Source organism: Rhinoderma darwinii, chromosome 1, assembly GCF_050947455.1.
Source record: "Rhinoderma darwinii isolate aRhiDar2 chromosome 1, aRhiDar2.hap1, whole genome shotgun sequence".
Classification (NCBI taxonomy): Eukaryota; Metazoa; Chordata; class Amphibia; order Anura; family Rhinodermatidae; genus Rhinoderma; species Rhinoderma darwinii.
The window spans coordinates 424,734,798-424,756,836 of NC_134687.1; the positions used below are offsets into that span (position 1 = coordinate 424,734,798).

A 22,039-nucleotide genomic window follows, 5' to 3' on the forward strand; every position below is an offset into this window, starting at 1 on the left:
AAGAGATTGGTGGGGGTCCGGTCGATAGGTGATAAATGTTAATTGTGGGAAAACCCCTCTAAGTAATAAATTATGGTTTGTTTTGTATTTGTCCGATATAATATTAAACGTGGACTAATCATGAGATAATGGGGCAGATTACTTTTTAAATCATGGGTTTGTCCACTACCCCATGATCTGTGGGGGTCCGACACACCTGGACCCCGCACCGATCAGCTGCCTCCGGGCACCAGCCGTCCATGCCGGAAGCAGATGGCTCCGGTCACGGAATAGCTGCAGTACTGCTCCTATTCAAGTGAGTAAGAGCAGAGCTAAAGTTCTGCAGCCCGGCCGCAATGCAATGTAGAGCCATCTGCTTCCGGCTCCATACATTGCTTACTGTACAATGAAATCAGATGACCGTAGGCAGCTGATCGGTCTGGGTTTCAGGCCCCCACCCATCGTATACTGATTATCTATCCGGCGGATAGGTCATCAATTGTCAGCCCCTTTAAGCCAGAATTCTTCATAGGCGACTGAAAGAAACAATATCACGTAAGGGATCCAATGATCACTAGTTCAAGTCCCCTAGGAGGACTAATAAAAAATAAAAAGCAAAAAAAAAGTTCAATGTTCAAAAAAAACCAAAAACACCTTTTCCCTTTTTTGTAATGTTATGTTAACTTTTTATTTTTAGAACTGGTATCGCCACATCCGTAAAAGTCCAAACTATTACAATATACTGTTAATTAACCCGTTCGATGAACGCAGTTAAAAAAAAAAATTGCTGTTTCTTTGTCACCTTAGCTCCCCACAAAATGGAATAAAAAGTGCTCAAGTGGTGGCATGTACTCCAAAATGATACCAATAAAAACTATAGCTTTTCTGCAAAAACATAAGCCCTCAGACCACTCAGACTAAAAAATAAAAGTTATGGTGCTCAGAATATGGTGACAATTTTTTTTTTTTTTAATAAGTGATAAAACCTAAATAAAAACATTTCAATTTGGTATCATCTTAATAACCCATAGAATATAGTGAACATGTCGTTTTTACTGCCGTATGGATGCTGTAAAAACGAAAACCCCCCCAAAAAGTCGTAATCACTGTTTATTGCCAATTTCCCCCCACAAAAAATTATTTTTTAAGTTTCCCAATACATTATGTGGTATGTTAAATGGTGGCATTAAAAAACAACTTGTCTCACAAAAAAACAGCCCTCATATGGCTATGTCGACGATAAACTAAAAAGGTTCTGGCTTTTGGAAGGTAGGGAGGAAAAATTGAAAATAGTCAGTGTCCTTAAAGGGAACCTGTCACCAACATTTCACCTATTAAACCAGCAATACCTGGTGGTAGTGGGTGAAAAATCATTTCTATATAACCTATAATTGTCTTCTTAGTCGGCTCTGTAGCTTTAGTATTCAGTTTTTTTGTGTTCCCTCACCGTATGCTAATGAGCAGAAGTCATATCTTCATTCCTCAAGTCTTTCAGAGTTTACCCCGCCTCCTTACTTTTGATTGACAGCTCCTCACTTTTCCCCAGCACACAAAGTCCCACGCTTATGCATTGATGTCCTCTTCTGGTGTGTGCGCATAAGATATAAGGCGCAAAATGTTTGCAGTCCATTCTTTACAGTCGGAGGAGGCGTTTAGGAGAGGGGATAATGGCAATGAACTTTTGATAGCAGCGGCCAGTGAGGGATAAGTAAAGTTCAATAGGTGAAATGCTGGTGACAGGTTCCCTTTAGGGATTAACCTTTTTAGACACTTTTTGCGGTGTGCTCGACCAAAGGCGTGGCTTACTTAGAAAGTGGGTGTGGCCTAGCAGAAAGGGCACAGCTTTAAATGTGCCACCACACAACTTTGAGCAAAAAACTGAAGATAACCAAGAGAAGGTACAAGGAAAAAAAAACATCTTAACACATCCAGCTAGATGCGCAGAATTGATCACACAGCATGCACCACTTAGATAAATTTGACACATCTTCCGATTGCCTTGTCTAAACCTGACTGGCAGATATGTGCCGATACCGAGCAACTACCACGGATAATTACAGATCAATCACTGCTGGTATATATACCATTTACATTGGCCAATGCATACTGTATGGGGGCGACCCATAAGGTTCACATAACGTCGACAGCACATCCCGTTTACACGGGGAGTTGTGCGGACAACAATGATTTATGGGTCAGCCTAAAAGAATAAAAATCGGCTAGCGAACAAGCGTTTGCTGGTCGTTGCTCTGTTTACACAGGCAATGATCGGAAACTAACTTTCGTAGTCGCTCGTTCGTCTGATCATGTAAACTAAAAGGATCACTTGCACAAACCAATGGTCTAAAACGTAGACAGTATTTGTAAATCTGCCCCACTGTCTGTACAAGCAGAATTGGGGTTGATTTTCTTACACGGTAACAAAGATCTGTATAAACGCAGTATAGCTTCAGCATCCAATTGAACAAGCTCCTCCAGCGCCACCTGCTGTTAAGAATAAAACATCACCAAAATATAGCAACCCGAGTTGAGCTTCGTTCTGTGAAGTACATTGGGGAGCAAAACGGGACCTGTGAGTTGATATAGCATCAAAACGACTTACTCCGTATTATACATGTAGACTGGTATTTAAATAGAAAATATTTTGTCTGCAGTTAATCCCTATAGTTATGAGAAAAAAAAGCATTTTCTTTAGTTGAGTGGTGGTAGTATTTTCATTTATCTACAACTATCTTCACCCTATGTGCTGGTACAACTGGATGTAGTGTTCAGAACAATACATAACACCTTAGTACATTGCACAGATGTATTTTAATAAAGTTCATATACACATCATAAAAATCATTGGCTTTGTGTATCGTCTCCCGGTGGGACCATCTGTACATGTTTTGGCCATCAATCATAAGATGCCATCTTTGCTCGGCTTTTTGTTGCTTTCTTTGTGTCTGTGTGTGTCAAACCAAAATCGAGACTCTCACCTTGGAAACAGTTACTGTATGTAAACCACAACTGTACAGGTGTGCAAGTGTTAATAGTTTATCACAATACAGAACTACATTGCTTTCTGCTCCAAACAGCAAAGATTACAATCCAAAAATAAAATAAAAGAGCTAAGTGAAGGCAAATCCTACAGCAGTGCAGGAACTGGTCTCTATCTCTTCATTTTCCCTTTCTTGAATCCATTGCTCTTGCCCCTGCCAAAAGCAGATTTCTTCATCTGTTGTACCTTTTGCCTTGTTTTGGTTCTCAGATTCTTCATTCCACCTTTCTGTAAGAAATTTTGCTTTTCCTTTGCTTTCCTCTGTTTCAGGATCTGCTGCTTGTTACGTAGCTCAGATTTGGCCTTGCCGCGGGGTCCTGTAGCTTCAGTACGAGGCATTCCTTGAGAGCCCCTACGTCCTCCTGTTAGGGACAGAAGAAATAGGGCAGCACAAAAATAGGAGTATGTTTATGTTCTTTATTGTTTCCATACTATGTTTTTGTGATCATGTAGTCTTTATAAACACACCTGTTTTGTAAAACTATATATAAGGCCCTATTCACAAGGAGGTTTTTGACACGTTTGATGCGGAAACCGTATCAAACGGCCGAAAATGCCTCCCATTCATTTCAATGGGAGGTGGAGGCGTTTTTTCCCCACGTTTTTTTTCCCCGCGAGTGGAAAAAGAAGCGACATGCCCTATCTTCGGGCGTTTGTCTCTGACCTCCCATTGATATCAAGCGCATTTCACAGCGTTTTTGCCCACGGCGCTCAATGGCCGCGGGCGAAAAACGCCGCAAAGATCGCGGCAAGCAGCGTGCAGGCATATCAAAATCTGCCTCAAAATTCCAGACGGAATTTTGAGGCACAATTTTCTGCCTGCAAAAAAACTGCATGTGTGAACAGGGCCTAAAGTCTTGATTTGTTTTTTATTTCATCTCAAGGTTTAAACTCTAAAGGGAATGTTCACACTATGCAATATTTTTTTGCTATTAGAAAAAAATAGGTTATGGAATTTGATATGAATCGCTTAGCAAACCCACGCTATGTTAACATACCCTAATATGGTCAGTTAAATTGAATAATTTCATTAGATAGCAGCATTAAAAGTTCCACAAATACATATGCGCATCATTGCAGTGAAGACACTTGTGCTTTCTAGCTGCAACATATAGTCAGGCTGCACGAACGCCAGGAAAAGTGCCTCACCATCCCCAATAACAAGGCGGTAACATGTGGTAGATAAAGTATCAGAACACACTTGATCTTTCTACTACATCATCTCCCAGCCTTCACATAAAGTGGCTCTGCAAAGTATAAAAGCGGAGACACATAGCGCAGACTGCAGCGTTGGATAAAATCTCTTGCTACTTTATTCCATATACTCAGAGTGACAAAGTAAAGCAGGAGAGGCTTGGCGTGCAACGTGGAGATTTTATTTATGAGCGCTTTTTATTTTGTCACTATATGGAGTATATGGAATACGCACACAGGAAGATAAAGCAGGGTGAAGTCTGAAAATCAAGATGTTGTCTGAACAGAAGAAGTGGATGAACTTCAGGGAAGTCCAGTGTTCTAGAGGTAGGGGGTACAGTGATGGAAAGTGGTTTCTGCTGGAGGTCTTCTTTAAGACAGAACTCGGACCCACTACAATAAGCTGGATGTGAGGAAAGAGAACTTCACCAATTGGAATTTATTTTTAAACCCCTTTAAGCTTATGGTAAAGAGTAATATCTAAACATACAACTTTAATGTTTAAAATTACATACCTCTGCCCTTCCTATATGGTTTTCCGGTTTGTTTCTCTTCATCTTCAGAATCCTGATCATCAATCTTATATTTCTTCTTCCAATCCTCATATCTTGTTAGAGTAAAGGATTAAAAACTCGAACAATATACCTTGTATACAAGGTCCCCTTCACATCACTATTTTGCCTTCTGTCGGAGGTAATGAATCCAACTGTATAGGCATACAGTCGGATATGTTGTCTGTACCCCCCGGGCGAAGCGCTACTTGAAGCGATGTGCCCAGGAAAGCTCTTGACATCACTGTCCATATATGGACAGTGATGTCAAGAGCTTTATGATCCCAGAGTCCCTGGCCAGAGCGTCCGCAACACTCTCGCCGGGAATTCCGACATCACTATCCATATATTGACCGTGAAGTAGGGAGCGTCCTGAGGTATAGGTAACGTATACCTGACGGTAGCCATACAGTGGCATCTGTCACCCATAGGCTCCTATGTTTAAAAAAAAAAAGCAAAAAACATACCACGTGGTATGTTGTTTTTTTTTTTGCCGGGATCCCTCAAGATGGAATAGCATAGTTTACTACGCTATTCCATCCTTCAAAAACGAATGTATACCAGGACGACAGAGACCAAAAAGACAGCGTTTGGTCTCTGTCCAGCCAATGGAGCCTTGTGAATGCGTTTATTGTGTATGGCGGGAAAACCGCTCGACGTACGCCATAAACATGATGTGAAGGGGGCCTAATACAAATGTACATTCAATTGATCTCTTATTCCATAGAAGTAAAAAAAAGAAACTGAATTGTATGTTTTTGGGTTAGAGACAGCGGCATAGAACGAAAAATGTGTGAAAGTCAAAAGGATACATATTAGTTTTATAAGAGCTGCTAATGACTCGTCCACTCTCCGTCCTGATCTTCTTCTTATCGTCATGTCCTCCTCCTCCTCCCACAAACTTCTTTTTCTTTCTATCCCTGAAGTTGGATTACAGAAGATTACAATGTGCTTCCAAGCTCTCCAGGGTGTTTTATTATGGCTTGTTTTTGTAGCAATAAAAGCATTTTGACAGAAATGTTAGTTTTCAAACTTTTTTTATGTCCTCTTAGCATGTGAGCACAAACTCACCACTTCAGGATGTGCTTAGTCTTCTTGAGATCCTCAGTCTGGTCACCTAACAAATCCATGACTGCCCCTGCTGCTGCCTGCTCAAAACTGTTGCCTGCAATGCTCAGTCTGTACAATAAAAATGAAATAAACAATGGTAATACTTATCCTAGAAAGCAGGTTTGTTCAAAAACAAGAGTTCACCTATATCAGTCTAAAGTTTCTGGAGATGAGAAGCCAAAAATTATAAATCACGGTCACACAAAAGCGTTCTAAAAACTTCTCATGAATCAGTCAGTTGTTGAAGTTTGACATCACTGATATCTTACCCCCGCTCACTCTCAAAGTCTTTTGGTCTGTACGGAACATAATATTCTGAATTCTTAGAAACATCTCCCGTTGCCTTCTTGTTTCCTTCATTTTCACCCCGGTCTTCTCTCTTCCTCTTGCCAAGTACTTGTGAAAAGACTCCCTGATAGGGATTAAAAAGATACCACGTTCTCAAGTTTATTATAGCTGATCGTTGTGGTTGGACAGGTCTCAAAGCAACACACAAAAAGTGTACAAAATCCTAGCAATTACTCCTCTTGACTACATTCGGATTGGTTTTGAAATGGGCGCTGTATTACAGATCCATGCATGAGGCCTAAGGCCTCCGCCACTGCTCTGTCTGCAATAAGAAGAAATAAAACGCCTGTGTTCTCTTGCAGGATTTCTCCAGACGCCGTGGACAAGTTTTTTTTTCCCGTTTACTTTTAGCATTCATTTCTATGTTTAGTATCCCTTTAAACTCATTCTCGTTGGTTACCTCAATGCTTTCTTCTGGACTGTCCAGGCTGGATACAACGTTGGATTTGGCACTAGACACAGACTGCACTGTAGCTTTCACTTTCTCATCTTGCAAACGCTGAAACTTGGTAATAACTCCCAAATCACGAGTCCGTTTTGCTCGCATCACCTCACTTGCAGGGGTCTTGTTAGTGGCATTTATCTCAAAGATGGTCTGAAGGTAAAATAAGCTTTATATTATTAGCTACTCGTGTGAGAGTAAAGTAAAACTGCCATGTTGTGTGACATAAGTGTAACATCACTAACCGCTTTAGATTTGTAAGATTTAATGCAGTCCACAAATTTTAACCTCTGCATTTCTTCTCCACCAAGACGAGACCCTGAAGAGAATAGGTTAAAAAAATGAATAAGTGAAAATAAAATGTACTAGAAATAATTTGTTATAGACGTATGGCTTTACAGATGAAAAAGTGAAAAGGGAATTGCCAACTCACACATTTATGAAATATCCATGTGGAAAATGGGGTTCCCCCGACCCCTGCCTCACCAGGTGAGCTCGGCTGTTTCTCTAACTCCCATAGGACTATATGGAGAGAACCACGCACATACCTGGTCACCTCTCCATTATCCGCCTCACCAAGCCGGCGAACCCCCGATCTTCACATAGGCGTGGGTATTCGAGATGGATCCCGTACCTATGTGAAGAAAAGGGGTCCGCCTACCCGCTCACCAAAAGATGGGCCATACAGCCTAAGGGTTGGCCATACATGTGTGAGTTGGGAAGATCCCTTTAAGATGAAGGTAGAAGTTGGGGAAAGCATTACATTAAAAACGAATGCCATGAACACTCACAGAAGAGCGGGTGAACACCCAATTGTATGTAATTGGCTTCTTTGACTCTCTTTATGGACTCCGGAGCAGGAGCTGGCCTAGATTTGCTATATTGTTTGTATGCATTCTCAGCAACACGATGCAGATTTTGCAGCTCCAAAGACCTCTCGCGGTCAGTGATGAGCAAAGCATCTTCATCATCGATCAAGCTCTGTGGTACTCGTCCCATAACACCATCTATGTCTGTATCTGTAGAGGTAAAGGATGTGATGAGCTCTAGCTTCTAAAGGTTTTTTAAAAGTCACAAAACACTAGCATCTGCTTTATACCTGAACAAATCTCTGGATTTCCTGCCATTTTTAAGGGCCTTCCCAGAAAGAGGTGAAGATCATATACATATGGAGTTTCATCTGGAGCTACAATAGAATATGCTGTGCCACTTCGACCAGCTCTTGCCACTCGACCTGATAAGTAGAAAGAGTAGGAGGATCAAAATGTAGTAGCAATAACCTTTATTCTATAAAAATAGATTAAGTACGTAATAGACCAGAAATCATAGCATATTACCGACACGATGGAGGAAAAGCTTAGCCTTAGGTGGGAAATTATAATTAATGACATTGTCCAACATCGGTATATCTATGCCACGAGCAGCCACATCAGTAACCAAAAGTGCACGAACTTTTCCATGCAGGAATAGTCCCAGGTTTATCTTCCTAGCGGTTTGATCAAGAGCACTGTATATGTGGGAACAGGGGACACCCTGCATGTCAAGCAACTGTGTGGGGAGAAAAAAAAATATAAAAGCACAGAAGTTTAAAAACACCTCTATGAGTAGGATAGGTGAACAGACAAAAACAACAATATATTACCATGACAATTTACACATTCTGAATACGCGTCCCATTTACCTCTCTCAAGTATTCCGCATGGTGTTTCGTAGCCACAAAGATAACCGTTTGTTCCTGAGGCTTTACAATGCAGCGCAGAAGATGAAGGAGAACAGCAGGTTTATCCTCTTCTCGCACATGTAAAAATGACAGCTACGGTGGAACGCAACAAATATGGATTAGTGCACGAGACAGGAATATAGAACATGGTCTATATACTACTGAACGGATGAGAATACTTTACCGTCAACTGGTCACTGAGCTTAGAGTCAACATCTAGACGGATCAACACTGGTTCAGTAAGACCTGTTACAAGCAACAAATTAAAAAAGGGAATGATGAGATAACGGAGGTGCTGTAGAAAATAAATGCTTCGGCTAATAGTGGGCATAATGTACTAAAGAAGCTCACCGGCCCGTGCAAATTCCAGGAGCATCTTAGGGAGGGTTGCGGAGAAAAGCAAAGTCTGGCGAGTTTCTGGAAGACGGGAAAGGATTTCCTGCAACTGCTCAGCAAAGCCCATCTCGAATAACCTGTTACAAACATAAGAAGTCAGGCGGTGGGCAGAGTGTGGTCATCAGTAAGGGACAGCTGGAAAGTTTTACATATACTATGCCAACTCACCTGTCCGCTTCATCAAAAACAACATATTCCACGCTGCGCAGCTTCAGGTTCATTTCTACAGATACATGCATTAGGCGACCAGGTGTGGCAATAATTCTGCAGGACAATAAAACATGTTATTCAAGCATCTGAAACAAAACAAAAAATAAGACGATTTGAGAACGATGCAGACACTATTTTGAAGTGCAAAACAAACACTCACATGTCAGGATTTTCATGTAGAGCAGCAAACTGATCTTCCATCCTGAAATTTAATAGAAGGAATATAGAGTGTAGTTAGAAGGGAGTTTGTTTTCACTAATGGATTTTATTTACATAGGGAAAAAATAAAATTATTGTTTCTAAATCATTTATATATAGGCACCATATACTGTATTGCTGTAGACAGACTCTATTCACTAATGGCAATCCATCATGTCTTATAATATAACTTCAGTTCTGGCATATACAAATATTCACTCTAAGGCCAATTTCATGCAAAGCTAATCAACAGGTATTTGTGGTGTGGAAAATAAACTACAGTACCCAAAGTACACACATGGCTGTACAGAGAGAACATAAAAACCGCCACGAAGGCATTGCCCTGGTCAGACTCCAATTCAGAAGCCTAGTGCTGCAAGGTAATAGTACTAAACACGGAGCCGCTAAACACGTATCTTATCTTCTAGGTGAACAAAGGTTTGGGAACGTGGAAATGCAACATGCTCAATCCTCCGACACCTGAGGTCAGGGGACAGTTAAGCTGCCCTCATACACATTAGATGGTCAGCCGATCCGATCTAATGCTTTGTCAGTTTTTGCAGAACCAGTAACTTACCTGTCTCCACCCAAGATTAGAGCAGTCTTCAAGCCAGTAAATTTTCCAAGCTGGGAAAGGAGATGAATGAAGCATAAAAATACAGGAAGGCCAAAAAGAAAGGTACAAACGACAGACGAATAAAAAAAAAAAAAGATACGAGCTCTGGCATTGGTTTGTACCTCTTTAGTAAATTTGAGCGTCTGCAGGGAAAGCTCTCTGGTAGGTGATAAAACGAGCCCACGAACTCCAGTTTGCGCACTGTGAGCCTTGAGCTTCTCAAACATTGGGATCAAGAAGCAGGCAGTCTTCCCACTGCCGGTCCTAGCCATGGCAACCACATCTTTGCCGTCCAGAATGACTGGGATTACCTAATGAGAGGATTATACAGTTTATTACATTTGGGCCCCTTTGGCATTGCAGAATTTTAACGTTCAAGTACTATGGAAGCAGATTGTGGAACACGCACCTTTCTCTGAATAGGCGTTGGTACCTTGTAACCTTTCTTCATCACTCCTTTAAAGACAGGATAGCTCAGACCTAAACATGAGAGAAGAGAATGTAAGAAATTACATCATTCACATGTATCGTTTTTTAGCGCAGAAATATCTTAATGGCCAGGTGTTCCATGATAGTGAACTGAATTTAAATAAGGAATAAATGGGACACATCCCAACATGTAAGAAGCAGCAGTTGTAGAAAGATTCCTAGCACATGGTTGTGTAGCTGTCGTCACTTTCTGCCTCTGCCCGCCAGTGCAGTTGACCATATGGGTCTCAGTACATGCTGCTTTCTTTGCGGTTGTGAATTGCAGCAAGTCCTATTGGTTGCGGTTCCGCATCAGATTTCCCCATGTAAAAATGAAGCAGCTTCCGATTCACTTATTATCTACTTGTGCACGGAAGGAAGAACAATTTCGTAGAAGTGTATGTTCATATGTAGTATAAACAATGCCGATTTTCTGCAGCGTTTTCGCAAGAGAAATTGACATGTTGCAGATTGAGACTCAGCTCCGCAGCTCAATTTCCACACTTCTTTTCTGCTGATTTTTTCCGTAGTGTGTGGATGAGATTTGTTCAGATCGTCTCCACTTTTCTGCTACTGTAATATACTGTGGAATTTCGACACAGAAAAGCCGGTCGGATATACAGCAGTGTTTAAACTATGTGTGAATATACCCTTAAGGCTTTTAACTGGGCAGCATCTGATATTGACATGCATGCTACTTATGGGTTGGAGACCCCCAACATTATAAGGCCTCTTGCACGCGGGACGGAAATGCTGCGGAATTATCATCTGGAATTTGCATGTGGCAATTCTGCAACGTATTACAGTAGCAGCATAGTAGATGTCATTTGACCAATTCTCAATTTCCATACAGAAATTCCAGACAGCTATTCCGCAGCATTTTCATTTGGTGTGCAAATATAAATAGATCCTGTGCATAAGCAAGTCCCAGACACTCAATGATATCACACACCTGGGCTGTCTATACAGAAACATGGAACATTGTGACCACTGGTCATGGCATACCCATTGACTGAAAACCTCCAGATTTCTTTTTCTTCTTGTTTTGTGCTCGGACCAGCGGTCTAGTGTCCAGCTCTGTGTCTGATCCAGCATCTGCTGCTGGAAATGATGGGAGATGCCGCTAGGGGGAAATAACAAATTAACAAAAAACATCCCAAAGAAATGAAACATCAGTTTAAAACAAAAAAACCATGCTATAAGCACATTCTTGGACTAGGTGTACATGAACATTAGCCAAAACTCGGCCGAACCTGCAGATTTCCTATTCCCAGAGGGCAAATGTCAGGAGATAAGCCGCAGCCAGAGAGTCTTCCCATTGAAATAAACACGCACGCTCAGCCAATTTAAGCGTACATGTTTATAGTGGAGTTGGGAGAAATAGCTGTCGGCTAAAATGCTCATTGTTTTACGTATGTGGCCAACTTAAGGCTGCGCTAACACATAGCTGAACGCCGCAAAGCCCCAGCAAAATCCGCATGTTACCAATGTCACTACGCATTTCCACTACGTGTGAACATCATATAGCGTTCTGTACGTTACAAGTATTGACTGATCTGTTTCACACATATACGAGCAGACTTCACAAATATCTTATACGAGAAAACCCTCTAAGGGCTCATTCAGACGAGCGCAATACTCGTCCGTGCGCCGTGCGTTGAAATAACGCTCAGCACACGGACCCATTCATTTCAATGAGGCTATTCAGACATGCGTGAGTTTTCACGTAGCGAGTGTCTGTTGCGTGAAACTCACTGCATGTCTTAGGCCTTATTTACACAAGCGTATTTCACATGCGTCGCACGGACCTATGTAAGTCAATGGGGCCATTCAGACATTAGGTGTTTTTCATGCAGCGTATGTCCGCTGCGTGAAACTCACGACATGTCCTATACTTGAGCGTTTTTTGCGCATCACGCACTCATTGAAGTCAATGGGTGCGTAAAACTCACGGAGAGCACACGGACGCACTTCCGCGTGATTCGCGCAACAGTTGTTCAAGAAATGATGGGAAAAATTAAACAACCTCCTTAATTTCATTTTCTAAACTTCAAAACCACGTGTCATAAGGATGCCATACGCACAAAAATCACGCAGCCACGCACCAAACACTGATGGCTGCCGTTTTACAAGCGCACATTGGGCACAGTCATCTGAATGTAGCCTAAAGCTGGCCAGAGACTTGCGATCATGCTGGACACCTTTCCTCCCTGAAAAAGCACGCTCCTGCTCACAATTGATTTTCGAAAGGCATTTCCTGGGACACATAATATTTTGTATTATTATAAGGGAATACACCTTCTAGAAATGTATATTATACACAATATACTCATCCAGAGATGTGGATTGTGGAGCCATGATGTGGTGATCATGACAAGAAGTACATGGTGATCCGGTGTGGTCACCCGCTGTCTTCTGAGATCATGACAAGAAGTACATGGTGATCCGGTGTGGTCACCCGCTGTCTTCTGAGATCATGACAAGAAGTGCATGGTGATCCGGTGTGGTCACCCGCTGTCTTCTGAGATCATGACAAGAAGTGCATGGTGATCCGGTGTGGTCACCCGCTGTCTTCTGAGATCATGACAAGAAGTGCATGGTGATCCGGTGTGGTCACCCGCTGTCTTCTGAGATCATGACAAGAAGTGCATGGTGATCCGGTGTGGTCACCCGCTGTCTTCTGAGATCATGACAAGAAGTGCATGGTGATCCGGTGGGGTCACCCGCTGTCTTCTGAGATCATGACAAGTGCATGGTGATCCGGTGTGGTCACCCGCTGTCTTCTGAGATCATGACAAGAAGTGCGTGGTGATCCGGTGTGGTCACCCGCTGTCTTCTGAGATCATGACAAGTACGTGGTGATCCGGTGTGGTCACCCGCTGTCTTCTGAGATCATGACAAGAAGTACGTGGTGATCCGGTGTGGTCACCCGCTGTCTTCTGAGATCATGACAAGAAGTACGTGGTGATCCGGTGTGGTCACCCGCTGTCTTCTGAGATCATGACAAGAAGTACATGGTGATCCGGTGTGGTCACCCGCTGTCTTCTGAGATCATGACAAGAAGTACGTGGTGATCCGGTGTGGTCACCCGCTGTCTTCTCAGTTGCTAGGCAGAAAACATTTCCCAACTTGCACAAACTCCTGTCAGTGTGAGAACGAGAGTGATCGGTTTATAGTGATCGCGAAGCTGCCAGCACAGGGCCGATCTACAGAAGCCTCTCACCACTTCATCCTGCTCCGGAACCCCAGCGCTGATATCGAACTCGCCCGTGTCGCTGTCATCTCCCCCTCTGTCCTGGTGCTGCTGCTTCCTTGCCCGAGCTCCCTTGCGTTTCTTCTGAGCCATGTTTCTCGTAGTTCAGCGCTGGTCTTCGTCCTCCCAGAGCCTGACACCTAAAACTCTCACCCACAGCTTAGGCAGCCCTCACACACGTGTCCCCCACACACCCGGAAGCGTCCCTGCGTCACTTCCTGGACTGCACCATTACCCCCGCACAGAGGGGCCGCTATTTTTCCTGTAATATTCAGTTTTTCTGTAAACGCGTTTCAGCGCAGCCCACTGCCTGCAGTATACAATGAGAAGTGGGACTGGAAATACAAACGAGACGTCTCCGAGGCTCGGGCATGGGGGTGGTAGGACTAGGGCGCTTCCTGAATAATGGCATGGTCTAAAGTACGGTTGTTGTAGTATTGCCATGGGAGCCGGTGCTGGAGATGCGAAGGTGAGTCTTTTCTAGCTGAAGAAGGTCCAGTTACATGAAGCGATGTTTAGTTCAGTGTAACCATAGCATACAATATGAAAGATAGTCTGTCCCTTTAAATGAGCAAAGCGGCCGTACATGTACGTGGCCGTAGATGAGTTGTTTATTGCTTGGACGCCCACCATATCTGCATATAAGGGGGCATGTGCATGACGCTTTTTATGTGTGCTGGAATAGAGATTTGGCTGTAAACCTGGACCTTGCACCGGTCAGCTGTTCCGGGTGTCGGACCCCCACCGATCATATACGGATGATCTATCCTGTGGATAGGGCATCCGTATGAAAAACCGCCCCATGCCTGGACAACTCCTTTAATATATCCTGAACCTGAAGGTCATTTATAAGATGACGCTTATAAGGAGATGTACATATTTGGGAGCGTAGATGTTAGTAATGTAACTTGTTCTGATAATCTGACACAATCCTCAATTTTTTTCTAGCTTTCAGGATTCATGTTCTTACTGATGTAGTCATGTCACTGGATCTCTCCGTTACCGGGCAACGCACATCATTGCCACCAAGAAAAAGTAGAAGTGCTTACAGATTTAAAGCTTGTAACTCCTTTGTTGATGAGACCCTTTTTGGCACCTCCGGGGGTAAAGTAGACCCAGCTGTTCAGTGGACAATAGGGTCTCCTGTCCAAGAATCCTTTTTAAGGTGCCCAGAAGAGAAGAAGAATATTGCGATCAGTGCCTCTACCAGAACTGCCTGCTCCCCAATAGGGACTCCTCGCAAGAAAACACAGTATAGGTAAGAATTTCTTCTGTCTCTGGTGTAATGACAAGTCTAAAGAAATTGGGCTATAAAGGTAACTATATATACTCCAGGCTGAATTTTCAGTGTAAGGCTGGGTTCACACGAGGTCATTACGTCCGTAATTGACGGACGTATTTCGGCCGCAAGTACCGGACCGAACACACTGCAGGGAGCCGGGCTCCTAGCATCATAGTTATGTACGACGCTAGGAGTCCCTGCCTCGCTGCAGGACAACTGTCCCGTACTGTAATCATGTTTTCAGTACGGGACAGTAGTTCCACGGAGAGGCAGAGACTCCTAGCGTCGTACATAACTATGATGCTAAGAGCCCGGCTCCCTGCACTGTGTTCGGTCCGGGACTTGCAGCCGAAATACGTTCCATCCATTACAGACGTAATGACCTCGTGTGAATCCAGCCTTAGGAGGACTAATCTATTCAAGGCTTCCAGTTCTTTCCTGTGGCACTGGAGAACAAACCTATGGTATGATGTGCTTATTATTTTACTACTTCTTCCATTTCTCCCCAGTTCCTCATGAAATGACACTTGGTCCGATACTTATTGCTCAGATAAATATGTTGAAATATGAGCCAGACCAGTATATGGTGAAAATGTCTATACAAATGTGAATAAAAGTCTCCTTTACAGATGTGCTGCTGTTCTGGCAGTTATTTCAATTATAACACTATCTAGAGCAGGGGTACTCAAGTATTTTTATTGCCAACCCATTTACCTGGGTCTGCCGTCAGGTGAAGGTCCGAGCTGAACACCAACAGTAAGACTATATTCAGACAGGTCGGATTTCTCATAGGCAACTCTGACTCGTGGATCTGCAGTAGAAATCCGAGGCTTATCGAGCACCATGTTCCTTATAGAGAGTGCCACACATAGTGCCCCTGTAGACAATGGCACATAATGCCCCGTTTAGATAGTGCTAGACAATGCCCCTTGTAGATAGTGCCCCACAGTTCTCCATGTAGATAGCTACACATAGCCCCCCTTGTAAATAGTGTCACAGCCCCCTTTTAGATGGTGCCCCCCAGACAAAGAAATAAAAAAAATTGTACTCACCTAGCTCTGTGCCCACAACGAACGAAGCTGCACCGCCTCTTCAGCCATGTTAGCCCTGCAGGCTTTGAAACGCCGAGATGGGACCCTTGCGTAGCTTCTGGTTTATCTTTTTTTTTTTTTTTTTATCTTTGTTTTACCAGAGATATTGTCATTTTTCTGTTTTGATGTGGTGCCCATTTTTTAAAAGTGACAACAGGTAGTGCCAGGGCCGCCATCAGAAATTTTGGGACCCCATATAGTCAATGTCACCCCCAACCCCCCCAATTGCCGGGGTGAGGGGGTGTATTGGTGGCAATGGAAATTGGCAGGAGGGGGATTGGAGTAGACTCAAACTGGCAGTGGCTCTGTGGAGGGGCAGGGTGGAGACAGTAGGTGGGCAGGGGCTCTGTCAGGGGACAAGGGAGAGCAAGACTAGGTGGCAGGGTCTTATGGAGAGGGATTGCTAAAATAGCAGAAAAGGGGAGAGACGTAACAAACAGCAGAGGAGTGATCCCGTGGAAATCCCTTCATCCAAAATCATAAGATATTTCTAAATGGAAACGGGTAGGGGGGTAAGCAGCACCCCAGAAAAAAGCTCCATGCCTATATGTACCACGTGCTGGAGACTAAAGGAATAGCTAGCTATAACATATGCATTACATGGAGGGGATTTCTTGAATATTGAAACATTCACTCCGTTTCTCCGCTCTATTGATGTGGCGCACCGCTCACAAGAACAACTTTTGTGAAGGGTCATTAAAGAACTGATCAATTAAAAATCATGATAAAAGTGAACACTGCAATTGATACAAAACCAACACAAGACAACAGTGTCATTAATGCTAAACCATTTGTTGTATGTATTGTCCATTTGCTTTTAAACAATTTTTTGCACAGTAAAAGTTAAGTTTTAAGAAACACTCCAGACTTATTCCAGTGATTATCTAGTTTACGCTGTGGAGGATGACTGTTATCTAACCCCATAGTGAGGGTGGATCACTCATTTTCGTTTAATTAAGATAGCAGAAAGTTACCGTAACGAGAGTGGGGCCAGGGGGATACGTACCCTGACAGGGGCTCTGTGAAGGGGCGGGGTAGACATGTGGGCAGGGGCTCTGTGGGAGGTCAAGGGGGAGACGGTAGGTGTTCAAAGGGGGCAATATAAATAAAACAATTGTACTTTTCCAAAGCATCTAACACTGGGCTACTCACAAGACTGACCGCGGCGTCAGGATGTTGTGCGCGGCAGCGCCAGCGTCAAGACGTTTATATGCGCCATCGCTGTGATACTACCCAGCATCAATCTTGTGAAGAGGAGTCCAGCTTTAGTTACTTTGAAAAAAGGGAACGGGCCCTGCAATGTAATGGGGCCCGTTCCCTTCTCCAAATTAACTTGAGGCGATGGATAGACCCCTGTACTTTTTTGTGCTGGGCCCCTGACAGGAGTACCAGCGGTACTGCCCTGATGGCGGCCCTGGATCGAGCACCTGTATTGGTTGTCACTTATGGATTAGCTTCTCAGAAATCAAAGGTAAGTTGTTAGTTTGTTGTTAATGGAATATGCTGACAAAATGACAGTCCACCGTCCGTTTCTGAGTAGTGAACTCAAGGATGACTGCCAATATGGCAGCACTTTTCATTGTCACTTTTGGAAAAAAGGACAACGCATCTGAAAATGTTAAAATATTATTATGGCTGAACCTTTCAAGACTGAAACAAACTGATGCACGTTGGCATCATTTTAAATTCCATAGAAATGAATAGGATCTGTCATGATCTAATTTTGCATGTTACATTTTTACACAGTGTGAATGAACCCTAAGATTGTATTGATCTTAAAGAGGCTCTGTCACCAGATTCTCAAATCTCTATCTCCTATTGCATGTGATCGGCGCTGCAATGTAGATTACAGTAACGTTTTTTTTTTTAAAAAACGTTCATTTTTGGCCAAGTTATGAGCTATTTTATATATATGCAAATGAGCTTTGAAATGGACAACTGGGCGTGTTTTTTTTCGTATGTCCAACTGGGCGTGTGTTGTGTTTTTAACTGGGCGTGTTTACTTGTTTTACTAACTGGGCGTTGTGAATAGAAGTGTATGATGCTGACCAATCAGTGACCAGTCAGCATCATGCACTCCTCTCCATTCATTTACACAGCACATAGTGTTCTTACTAGAACGATGTGCAGCCACATACACAAGTGTCCTGATAATGAATACACATGACCTCCAGCCTGGACGTCATGTGTATTCAGAATCCTGACACTTCAGAATCTTTTCTGTGAGATTTCCAGCAAGGGAAACGAAATCTCGTTTACCTCGTAATCTCGCGAGATTACGCGCGGCTTGCTGGAATCTCACAGAAAAGATTCAGAAGTGTCAGGATTCTGAATACACATGACGTCCAGGCTGGATTTCACGTATATTCATTATCAGGACACTTGTGTATGTGGCTGCACATCGTTCTAGAAAGAACACTATGTGCTGTGTAAATGAATGGAGAGGAGTGCATGATGCTGACTGGTCACTGATTGGTCAGCATCATACACTTCTATTCACAACGCCCAGTTAGTAAAACAAGTAAACACGCCCAGTTAAAAACACAACACACGCCCAGTTGTACATACGTAAAAAACACGCCCAGATGTCCATTTCAAACCTCATTTGCATATATATAAAATCGCTCATAACTTGGCCAAAAATGAACGTTTTTTTTTAAAAACACGTTACTGTTATCTACATTGCAGCGCCGATCACATGCAATAGCAGATAGGGGTTTGATAATCTGGTGACAGAGCCTCTTTAAACTAGTTTTCAATAGATTTAGGAATATGATTGATCCCAGCAATGTAAAATACTCTTTATTTGTAGCAGTCTTCCGTACATATGTCATGTTTGGAAAACTAAGCTGGTTCACTGGTTGTAAGATATTGAAAATGGCCCATTCTGGAGTTGGGGTAAAATTGAGGGTGACATGCACGAATTTCTGGAATTCTACCCAGAAAGATAGTCCGCAAATAATGATGAATGTCAGCACCCAACATATTGCATTTTGGGCACACAAACTGGGTAGTGCTCATCATTTTATTCTGCTTTTAGGAGGCAATGAAGGCATGATAATATATAATTAATATTAATTTTATGGCTCTTATTTTATTCTTCAGGGTGAAGAGTTGCTCTCCTTCTTATTGTGATGAGTCTCTTTTTGGACCGAAAGTAGAAGGCTGTAGTTGGGAAGCGCCATGGGTAAAAAAAGAAGATTCAATTCGGATTCGTCCCCTTCTTTGGAGCCCGCCACCAATAATGCGGCCCCAAAGCTCCAAGACAAACACCAACCAGTTTCCTATTCGTGCTGTTCACCCTCCTGATGACAGAAACAGTGCTCTTGGAATGCATAAAGGGAAAGGGAATTTTTGGAAGCCCCCAGAAAGTGACTCTGATTCTGGTGGATGCCCGTCTGTGGGTGATCCACCGGCTAGTGCCAAAGCTCGCTGGAGCGTGCCTAGTATGGATACTGCTCGATCAGCAAGCTGCTCTAGAAGACTGACCGCAAGGAGAGGCTCTTTAACAGACAGACCACCATGGAAATGATCTGTGCCTTGCGTTCAGAAATACAGCACTGTCAAATATGTATAGGGAATATTGTATGAAAGCCATTCTTAGAAAAGCTGGTGCTACTCACAGCCACAAATCAAGTTCAAGCTGCTGTTTTTTATTATGAAAATAAAAAATGACAGAAACCTTGATGGGGTCCCTACAGACCCCATTCTAAGTTAATGGGGTCGATCAGTCATTTTTGGAGCTTTCGTATGATGGATCTGGCACAGCATCATTGCTTTCATTATAAACATTGGTGAAAAGAAAATGTAATATATATATATATATATATATATATATATATTTCTTTCTTTTAGAACTTAAGAGTGTTCAAAAGATGTCCATATACGCTATCACATTGCAGGGAAATGACAGACAGTTTGCCCAATAACACAACATGTATGGGCTTAAAAATGCCCTCTTGACAAATAATAAGGATAAGTAAAAAAGTCATAACTGATCATAATTTTCTTTGCTTAATAGATATGTTTTATGCACCCATCTTTAGTATACATAAAACGGCTGCAGTGGAATTTGTAACAATTGGATCAGTAAGCTGGACGGACTGACTGGTTAGAACACGTTAGTTTGACTTTATAAGTGTACAGCCAAATAACCCTGAGATATAAAGCAGCAATATTTGGCTGTGTACAACCTTATTGAAAAAGAATGCATTATACCAGTGTCTTACACAAACATAAGTGTATATGCAGGTCACCCACTCGGGACCCCCCTATAAGAGCCGGAACGTAGAACGTGGCGGACCCGGTCCGTCCATGCATTAAATGAAAGGCCATTAATAATTCCCCAGTGATAACAGCTGACTGCTTGGGGCAAGAGAATCCTATTTAAAGAAAACCTGTTACCACTCCTGACATGTCTATTTTAGTAAATACTTGTATCTCCCATGAAATAACAATTCTGGCGCATTTTTTCTTAGAACTCTGCGTTGTGCTGTTCCTCTTTTATTCCTCAGAGAAATTTAGGAATAGATTGACAACTGGGTGTTCTCAATCCCCTTGTCAAAGGGGCGTGTCGCTACACAGTCCCTGCCAGCAGTGATTGGACAGTGTCCGTTTGTCTAGAGACACACTCCAAACTGGTAACACCCATCTGTCAGTTTATTCATACGTTTCTAGAAGGAGCAACAGAGGAACAGCACAGCATAGAGTTCAAAGAAAAGATGCTCCAGAATTGTAATTTCATGGGGAAATTAAAATTATTTACTAAAACAGACATGTCCGGAGAAGATGACAGGTCATCTTTAAAAGAGTTGTCTTCGGAAGACCATGCCTTTTAACAAACGTCTAGCGGTGCCTTACGCCATTGCTGTTGTGGGATGATTGTGCTCTATTCAGCAAGTATGATAAAATGATGTGTCTTTTGATTTTAATTGTTAAGTTGTTTAAAAGTTGTGTTATGACATCTGCCTTTTTTAAGATTTCTGTGATTTCTTCAGGATTTGGATTTTCAGTAAAACATAATCAACTTCTGTATTGTTTATTTTCTGTATCCATTTATGTATTATGCTTGTGATTTGTATTTTATGATCATGTACTGTATATAATAAATTATCAGTAAGTTTCACAGGTGGTTATTTTATCCATAATAATATCCACAATAATGAATCTTAAGTTAGGTTGAGAATAGACTCCATCATTTTTCACCCCCCCCCCCCAGAAGTAGTACTACATGAGTTGCGTCTGGTATTGAAGCTCAGTCCTTTCAAGTGAAAAGAACTAAATGTCCATAGTGTCAAAAATCTTGTTTGTATTTTCATTTCTGGTATTTGGCAAGGACGTGGTGTCCGAGGCACAGCTAGCTCCGCCCACAGCTCGACCTGGAAGAAGCCTGTGAGGAAGGAGATGTGAGTGCTCAGTCTGTCTGTCTGTTGTTTTTGTGTGTGTGTGTGTGTGTGTGTGTGCCTCACAATAAGTGAAAGAAAGCAGTTTTTATTTTATTTTTTTACAGTATACACATCATAAATGACACCAAAAAATTGTTGTGCAGGTTTTATTACGGCCGCGCCAATACCGAATATGTGTATATTTTATGTATTGAGACTTTTTTAATGTTTATTGTAAAAAATGTGTTTTTTTTAAATTTAATATAACTTTTTTTGTTTTTACTTTATTTTTAAACTTTATATATCTATATGCCAGTACCTTAGCCTGTGTACGGATAGTACACAGGCAGCTGTTAGGACATACCTAAGTATGCCCTAACAACAGGAAATATGGTAAGACAGTCCTGGGGTCCTTCAATGGACCCTGGGCTGTCTGCCCATATATGGTATGTACTTCAATCGTGTCACGGATTATCTGTGGTGTTAGGCCCTATTCACATGACAGAGATTCTCCTCCGTGTGACGGCCATTCTTTGAATGGCCGTCACACCGCCGCAGTAGGAACAATAGACCCCAAATGGGGCTATACACACGGCCGATTTTTTTTTTTGGACGGCCCGGTAAACTGGGTCATCAAAAAATGGAACATGCCCTGTTTTTCTCCCGGCCGCACAGCTCTCATAGAAGTCTATGGGGCCGTGTAAAGTATGATCCGAGTGACTGAAGTGCATTCTGACGCTCGCTCGCTCTCTTCTCC

The 22,039-nt window shown here is 42.6% G+C and overlaps 2 protein-coding genes across 2 annotated transcripts; one reads left to right on the forward strand and one right to left on the reverse strand.

The window, feature by feature from the left end:
* Positions 1–2,771: 2,771 nt before the first annotated feature.
* Positions 2,772–13,739, reverse strand: DDX54 (DEAD-box helicase 54). Its single transcript, XM_075830093.1, has 20 exons — positions 13,496–13,739; positions 11,278–11,395; positions 10,214–10,284; positions 9,927–10,115; positions 9,766–9,815; positions 9,151–9,192; positions 8,949–9,044; positions 8,736–8,857; positions 8,569–8,630; positions 8,346–8,477; positions 8,002–8,212; positions 7,764–7,898; positions 7,456–7,683; positions 6,910–6,983; positions 6,623–6,817; positions 6,144–6,286; positions 5,836–5,943; positions 5,577–5,684; positions 4,729–4,820; positions 2,772–3,381 (listed from the first exon to the last, which is right to left on the reverse strand). Exons 1-20 carry the CDS (start codon positions 13,616–13,618, stop codon positions 3,131–3,133), a joined length of 2,550 nt encoding a protein of 849 aa, XP_075686208.1. The 5' UTR covers positions 13,619–13,739; the 3' UTR covers positions 2,772–3,130.
* RITA1 (RBPJ interacting and tubulin associated 1) lies at positions 13,514–20,962 on the forward strand. The gene is made up of 3 exons (XM_075830108.1): positions 13,514–13,994; positions 14,474–14,783; positions 19,004–20,962. The coding sequence occupies exons 2-3, from the start codon at positions 14,506–14,508 to the stop codon at positions 19,428–19,430; spliced, it is 705 nt and encodes a 234-aa protein (XP_075686223.1). The 5' UTR covers positions 13,514–13,994; positions 14,474–14,505; the 3' UTR covers positions 19,431–20,962.
* Positions 20,963–22,039: the final 1,077 nt, after the last annotated feature.